At 29.9% G+C, this 7,759-nt stretch overlaps 2 protein-coding genes across 2 annotated transcripts in view; one reads left to right on the plus strand and one right to left on the minus strand.

Annotated features, from left to right (window-relative positions):
• LOC129215997 (TGF-beta-activated kinase 1 and MAP3K7-binding protein 1-like) overlaps positions 1-7,753 on the plus strand; it is a 44,470-nt gene extending 36,717 nt beyond the window's left edge. Inside the window, exons 7-8 of the mRNA XM_054850131.1 lie at positions 6,033-6,203; positions 6,294-7,753. Coding sequence (XP_054706106.1) covers positions 6,033-6,203; positions 6,294-6,680 — 558 coding nt within the window. The 3' untranslated portion in view covers positions 6,681-7,753. The remainder of the gene's footprint in view (positions 1-6,032; positions 6,204-6,293) is intronic.
• LOC129215998 (protein FAM89A-like) overlaps positions 1-7,759 on the minus strand; it is a 260,114-nt gene that overhangs the window by 205,419 nt on the left and 46,936 nt on the right. The window lies entirely within an intron of this gene.

Consider the following 7,759-nt stretch of genomic DNA (forward strand, 5'->3'; position numbering starts at 1 on the left):
AATAAGGATATGAATATTGTTTTCAAGGTTTAATTTTAATTTGGAAATGTCTCATAACATTTGACTAGGGTTTCTTCAGAAATAAGCGCCTGCTACTGCACTAAATCTGTTGGCAGGTTATTTTTCCTTCATGTTATGCTAAAGTAGACATAAAAGTCACATTTTTTAGAATCGAAAATATTTGTGTGTAATTATATTTGAAAGTATTGAAAACGCCTTCACGTGCTGATGGCCTAGTTACTGAAAAAGTTCTGGAAACTTAAGCTTTCCTTCAAGATTTTCAAAGAGCTCAAAACACATCCAAAAAATTAGGAATACAACCTTCCTTTCTGTTTTTTAATGCTTTTTTTTATGGAATACTAACTTTGAAGCTGCTTCAATAAATAATTGGGGGAAGAATTTTAAAAAGTTAAGGTAAAGAGCAAGACAAATTTCATAAAATGTGGTGTACGAAGTTATTTTTTAATGTAGGATTTGGTTCAACCCTGTCACAATGCAACTTAATATTATATATAATGATATTTAATTAGCTTAGTAATGGCACTGTGAGACCGTGATAAATTTCCTTTAACCGTAAAATTACAATGCATTTAGATGCAATGCATGAAATTTCTTTGTAAATATTATTCAATAGATTTCACTTAATTTCTTGAACACTGTATCCCCATGCTTAAAATAGTTAATAATTCGCATTGATGCGACAATGACTTAAAGATGGGAGAGGGGAGATGGAAAATGGAGCACTATATCTTGATTATCTCAATCGTGTATCTATTTTTGTATAGGAGCTTTTTTTTTTTTTTGTGATCATTTAAAGCTTTCAAATCAGATACATTAGAGTTTTTATGATTGTACAAAAGCTAGGCCATTTAATTGTTCTTCTGTATTGAAAGACCAATTTCCTGACCCATATAAAAATGTTATTGAACTTTTTTTCGAGTAAGAACATTTGAAAGAATTCGATATTTGAATGAAAAATTTTCTGAGGACAAAAGGCAAGCCGGCAAAAATATTTTTTTTAATGGACTTTATCACAGAAAAAAACTTTGTAGAATATTCGGAAAGATTTCATTTATTACTGTAACGTAATGATTTGTAGAATTCAGACGTGAAGAAATTTTTCAGTCTACAAATGAGTTAGCTTTATAAATTTGGTGATAATCATTGAAGATTTAAATTTGGTTTACGTTGCTAAATTTCAATATGTTATTTTTAAATTGAAATGATTAAAATGCTGATTAACAATTTCAGTAAACACCTATTAATTTAAACTTCGCTTTATAAATAAAGAACGCATTAGCGTAATAACGTATTTTTGTAAGGCTGTATTTTTATTTTTTTAACTTTTTCTAATGCAACTTTATATTTCATTCTCTTGAATTCAAAATACAATTTTTTACTGTGTTCAAGTATTTTACTTATGAACATTGGTTCAATTTATAGGTTATTTTGCTTAATTCGTTTTAAACAATCTAGATGACACGGATCCTCTATTAGTCCAGGTTAATGAGGTTCTACTTCAGTTTTCAAAAACAACATTTGTTAAGATTCTTGGTCAGAGTTATAGTTACTTCGTAAAAAAAACTTCCTCTAAAAAACATCGGCAGTATTTAGATTCAAATAGGGTATCACGAAATTCCAATATGTTTTAGTTATTCCTTATATCTATCTTATCTCTTTCATTTTCTTTGAGAAAAGTTGGAAAAAACAAGATTATAATTATTTTTTAAAGTCTAAACTGACAAAATTATGTACACACAAGAGGAAACTTGACAAGCACAGTAAATTATTTTCATTTCTTTATAAGCTCAATTTTATTGTGCGAAATTTCCGCTTTCTACCCCTTTAAAACACGCATATTGGATAAAGAATATCCAAAACTACACAAGAGAAACTAAAAATTTGTATTGTAGATTTTAATTATGTTTTTGTTTTTAGTATCGCTTATTAACTTGTCGATGGGACTCGAAACATTTACCCTTGTATTTCATTTTTTATTTTTCTTTTGAAGCTTAACCCTCAAGAAATTTTTAAACATAAAAATCGGAAAAGAGAGTGAAGAATTACGCAAGCAAGCACTATACAAATGTCCCAGATCGAGTGTACCCGGTGACGTCACTGGCACTTTTCCCCTCGTTCCTACTTTCGCGGCGCTAAGACCCAGCCCTTGTTCTTCTATGGCTCTGGTTCTGAGCAGTCAAAACTGATATCCTGATGACATTTTGACTAGTAGTAAGCTTGGTAGGACCTACTGGAGCTAGCTAGCAAATGAACTTGAAAGTCGATGGAAAATAGCTTTGTCCCAATTAATTTGAACAGTACTGTATATATATACATATACAGGGTGTCCACCTAATTGGTGAACCAATAGCTAATTTCTAAACAATTAGAGATAAACGTATAGTTGCAATTTTGAAAAAATCTCTGAATTCCGTAAGGAATCAAAGTTAATGAAATTTTTGCCAAAACATCAAATTTTGAAAAAATTACAAAATCTAACTTTTTATACAGTCCTCCAGTCCTGGCAATGGTATTTAGTAAAATATTCTTGACACACTAACATTTAAAACTAAAAAAAAATCACTCTTCTACGGCGGAGTTATAGAGTGTTATAGAGTTAGAGTTTTGTAAAATAACGGTTTTTGAAGATTTTATGATGATGTCAGTAAGAGAGCTCTTAAGAGGATGTATGCGAATTTACAAAGTGTGTAAATAGGTTTAAATTTATTTTGGGTTCTTGTCGTCAGGAGGCAATATTAATGGTTGAAAAGACTGCAAATACTATTTATAAGCTCAAAGGTCTCTTTATGATTAAAAGTTTTTTTTTTTTTATCTTATTTGTTTCAAGATTTTCGTACGTGAATTTTATTGAAAAACATATTGTGTCTCAATTTACGAAAAGGTTATCACAATATTTAAATTTACAGATTACTGATAAAGGAAAAAAATAGTATATTTAAAAGAAAAGAAAACCCGTAAACTTTTGAATTATTTAGAACTTCTCTTATGGTATTTCAGAAGGCAGACAATAATTTTGTAATTCTTAAAAAAAAGTTTTTTCTTTTTATGCATTTCATTCTATCTTGAATTCAAATTGTTTTCCGCAATCACGAATTGAGAAAGCCTATTTGTTGGGTTTCTTGTTTCCACAAATGGAATGGAATAGAAATGAATAAGAAATTTGCACCCGTCATAATATTATGACTTAATTTTCTTGAATAGGTAATACGATGTGTATCCGTAAAAAGAAACGATGATTAGGATGCAGTAATAAAGATTTTACGACCAATATTCACCAGTACACTTACCATAAAGATAATTTACAGCGTATACTATCATGTATTTTTATTACAGATCAATCTTAAATGATGAGAATTAGTAATCTCAAAATTTTGTATGAAGATGAAGTTTTGCTGTTTAAGTTCATCTATATAGATGTTTTTTCTGAAAAAAACGTAAATTTACATAAATAAACCTTTTTTTCTTTTTAAAAGTAAAGTCTGCTTAAGTTAAGCCTTTTTGACGACGAAAATTTTACTCCCTAATTAAATATCAAAAACAACCGTCTTCATGGCAATCTGAAAAATCAGAGCAACATCAACTTTGGTCAATTGAGGACAATAAGCAACTCGTGATTGCTCAAAAAATCCCCTGACATTAAATAAAAATATTTTTTGAAACAAAGAAAATGTAATTGTTTAAAAAATAATATTTGATTTGAATTTTTAAAAAAAATGTCCATTTGCTTATGATATTTGCGGGATGAAAATTAGAGATTCTTAAAACAAAACAACAAACCACTTCAATCCCCCCCCCCCCCCACACCTTTTAACCATAAATAGACTTATAGACTTTGAGCTTATAAATAGCACTTGCTAAGTCTTTTCGACTGTTGATATTGCCCCCTGATAACAAGAACCAAAATTAATTTAAACCTATTAACACACTTTGTAAATTTGCATACATCCCCTTACGAGCTATCTTGCTGATGATCTTGAGTTTATAAATAGCACTTGCTAAATCTTTTCGACCCCGTTAATATTGCCCCCTGATAACAAGAACCAAAATAAATTTAAACCTATTAATACACTTTCTAAAATCGCATACATCCTCTTATGAGCTATCTTGCTGACCTTGTTGAGCTTATAAATAGCACTTGCTAAGTCTTTTCAGACCGTTAATATTGCCCCCTGATAACAAGAACCAAAATAAATTTAAACTTATTAACACACTTTGTAAATTCGCATACATCTCCTTATAAGCTATCTTGTTGACATTGTAAAATCTCTAGAAAATCATGATATCATGATTTTTCAAAACCTCAGAACTCTGTCAATTTTGGTCAAGAGTGTTTTTTTTTTAGCTCATTATGTTAGTGTGTCAAGAATATTTTACTAAACATAATTGCTAGGATTGGGGGGACTGTATAAAAAGTTAGATTTTGTAATTTTTTCAAAATTTGATTTTTTGACAAAAACTTCATAAATTTTGATTTTTTATGGAATTTAAAGATTTTTCAATTGGAACTATACGCTTATCTCTAAGGGTTTAGAAATTAGCTATCGGTCCACCAATAGAGTAGACATCCTGTACATTAAAAAACACATTTTAAATTATAATTTCAAGAATGAAATGAAAATATATTTGTCTTTATAACAAGAAAATCAGCGCAATAAGTCGTTGTCAAAAAGAAACTAAATTTTACACGTGCGATGGCGACAGTGATATTAGAAAGTGATTACAAAATGAAAGCAAAACGATCATTTATTACTAGAAAACTCCCAAATGAATGGTGCTTTAAGTAACATGTTGAGCCATCTGAGTGTGAATGTACAGAGGCAGTACAGTTGAGCATCAAGGCATAGCAGTCTTATACGATGTCCTAGTTCAGCATTCCTTCATTTCTTTGATCAGTGTAAGTTTTTAATGTTCCACTTGTTCACGAAACCCCTTAACCCCTTCAATATTAGTTTGAATGCAACATTCTGGAAATAGCTTGTTTTTAATAAAAACTAAAATTACTTGAAATAATATTTTATGCCTTCAAAAAGTAACTTCAAAAGATAAATATTATTTTTTTTAAAATGATAAAATGATCTTCTATCACACTTTTAAATTTTAATAAAATTAGCGATCTTTATCTATAACTACTCAGATTTTCTTTATCCTAGACTACATGGATGAAAGATATTTCATGTCAGGTTTTTTGCAAGTATGTCAAGGAATTAGTTTTTTGTTGGCACATTATAGACACATTGAAGCTAAGAACTAAGTTCCACCTATGTATATGTAGTTGCAAATGGTAGAAGTGACAATACTACTTTTCATGACATTTAAGTTTTATTGGTCTTAACTGCATCAAAATTCTACATTAACGGCATTAATGTAAATAAGTTTCGTGTTGTTAGTTTATGTATTTAAATGTTTTATGTGCTTAAATAATTTCATCTTGCTAAATTTGTCGATTATTCCGTTAATTTTCATTCTTACTTTTAAAAGCTTTACTTTTATGTTGATTTTTCCTGCTTTGGAGGCCTTAACATAGGAGTGAAATAATAGGATAAGTTTGGTGATATATTTTAGAGCCATCTCTAAGCTGACACTAGTAGCAAAATGTTGGCGCCTAGTTTGGTGAGGAATCGCTGACTGTCGCCATACTCAATGACTTTGGAATTGATGACTCTAAAATTTGCTAGAATATTGCACTAGGCATTTATCAATTAGAAAAAGATATTTCTCTTTTTTTTCCCTTTATCCATTTAATCGTATAGCTTTTTGACCACTCCAAAAAGATTCTTGCTATCATACTTGATACATATTTTTTTTTGTTTAAATAATAAATAAGTAATGTCTCTATTTGTACGGATATTGCTAATGCATAACTAATTTCATTTTAAAGTGATTGTTTCTAGTATTAAGGAAACTAAAAATGCATAAAATTACGATAATGAACTTCCAAAACATTGTTTTAAAGTAATTTTTAGATGCACTTGAATATTTTAAAAAGATTATATGCATATTATCTTTAATAGGCAAACACCACTATAGTGAATATGTTGTTAGACCAATTCCAAGAACAATCGACCTTAAATGGTGTTGCCCAGGCAGTCGTTGATAAAGTTGTTCGAATGCATCATGATGCTTTCATGAGAGATTGTGAAACTCCAAAAAGATGTCAAAAACGTGATGACATCACATTACTAGTGAGTTCTTTAATTTTTTTTTTATTTCAATGAATGTTTTTATAATTCAATGTCATGCTTAGTTAAAACTCTCTATAAAAATCTTTTTAGGTAAGAAAATTTAACTGCCTTCTCCCAAATGCTCATGATAACCCTGGATATCAGTCAAGTCATGCTTTTATCACAGATGAACTACAGAAATTTGCTAATGAATCAGAAAGTAACACATTAGCAGAAATACAATCAATAGACAGTGCATCAGCTAAGACTGATTTTTATAATGAAGCAGGTTCAGCTTTTATGAATGATGCCACATCTTTGACAAGTAATAGTTCGGAATCGGCAGGACCCCAAATTCTGTTTCAGTCTGCTAGTAATGTTTCATTAGATGAAAATGGTAGAATCAAACCCTATGTTGATTTCTCAGACTTTTTTATAGCAGCTAAAGAAGCCTGTAAGAGTGGGCTAGTTCCTGAAGACTGGTGTAATCCAGCATAATAATTATCAAAAATTGGAAAATGTGTGCAAAAAGTATTATTTGCAAACATTAAAGAATTACTTTATTTGCATTAGTGGCGAATTTTCAAATTCAAGGAATAGCAGGTTAAGTTGTTCCCTTAACCATGCATCAACAAACAGAAAATTATTTTTTAAAAAAAGTTGCATAAAACTAATTTATACATTAAATTTGCATTAAAGTTTACAATTTTAAAGCAAATACTTTGAGAAACAGCCCCCCCCCCCCCCCCCATGTTCTGGCTCTTTCCCAACTATAGCACTACATACATATATGTATCGGCTATATTAGTATAGATTTTTCTTTACAATAAAATAGGGCAAAAGCTTTTATATTTTTCGTATGGGACAGCATAAATATGTAACTAGAAAGTTGAATGCTTTGACCCTCGAGGTAAATGGTTTTTCCTGTTTGTTTTTAAAATAAATGTCTTAAAATTTTTGTTAAAACCTTTAATAAAACTTATGTTTTAATTCAAAAATCTTACAGATTTTCACTACACACCCACCAGGCTTGGAGTAATCATGATAAAGTAGTGGTAATCATGATCAACCATAATTGATTTTTTTTTTATGGAATCACAATCCTAAATCAATATTTAAAAACCTTGTTATTTTCAAAATCATTAAACTTTTATGTAATTGTATTGCATATAAACTCATCATAACTTCATCCAGTAATTGCTATTACATCACAAATCTAACACAAATTGTTGATTTGAATTGACCTGAGGTTTCGATTAAAAGACAATATTTAAACAAATCAAACAATCAGAACAAATTGTGCAACTTGACCTTAAATTATCCCCCAAATGATCAAAATAACTTCAACTCATTGAAAACCAAGTCCGCCTCCCTATGTCTTTGAGAAGAAAGAAGAGCTGTAGTCTGGTTTGGTATGGACCGTCATACTGCCGTAGGAAAGTAAACGGCAGTATCTGCAGAAATGAGTTTGAGATATCTGAAGAAACTGGTTTTGGATTCAATGCTAACTATATTGGAAAATGTTGGAATGAAGACATTTTTCATGCTTTTTTTCTGCGGAAATCAAATAAGAAAGC

The sequence above is a fragment of the Uloborus diversus genome, chromosome 2 (genome assembly GCF_026930045.1).
Source record: "Uloborus diversus isolate 005 chromosome 2, Udiv.v.3.1, whole genome shotgun sequence".
NCBI classification, from domain to species: domain Eukaryota; kingdom Metazoa; phylum Arthropoda; class Arachnida; order Araneae; family Uloboridae; genus Uloborus; species Uloborus diversus.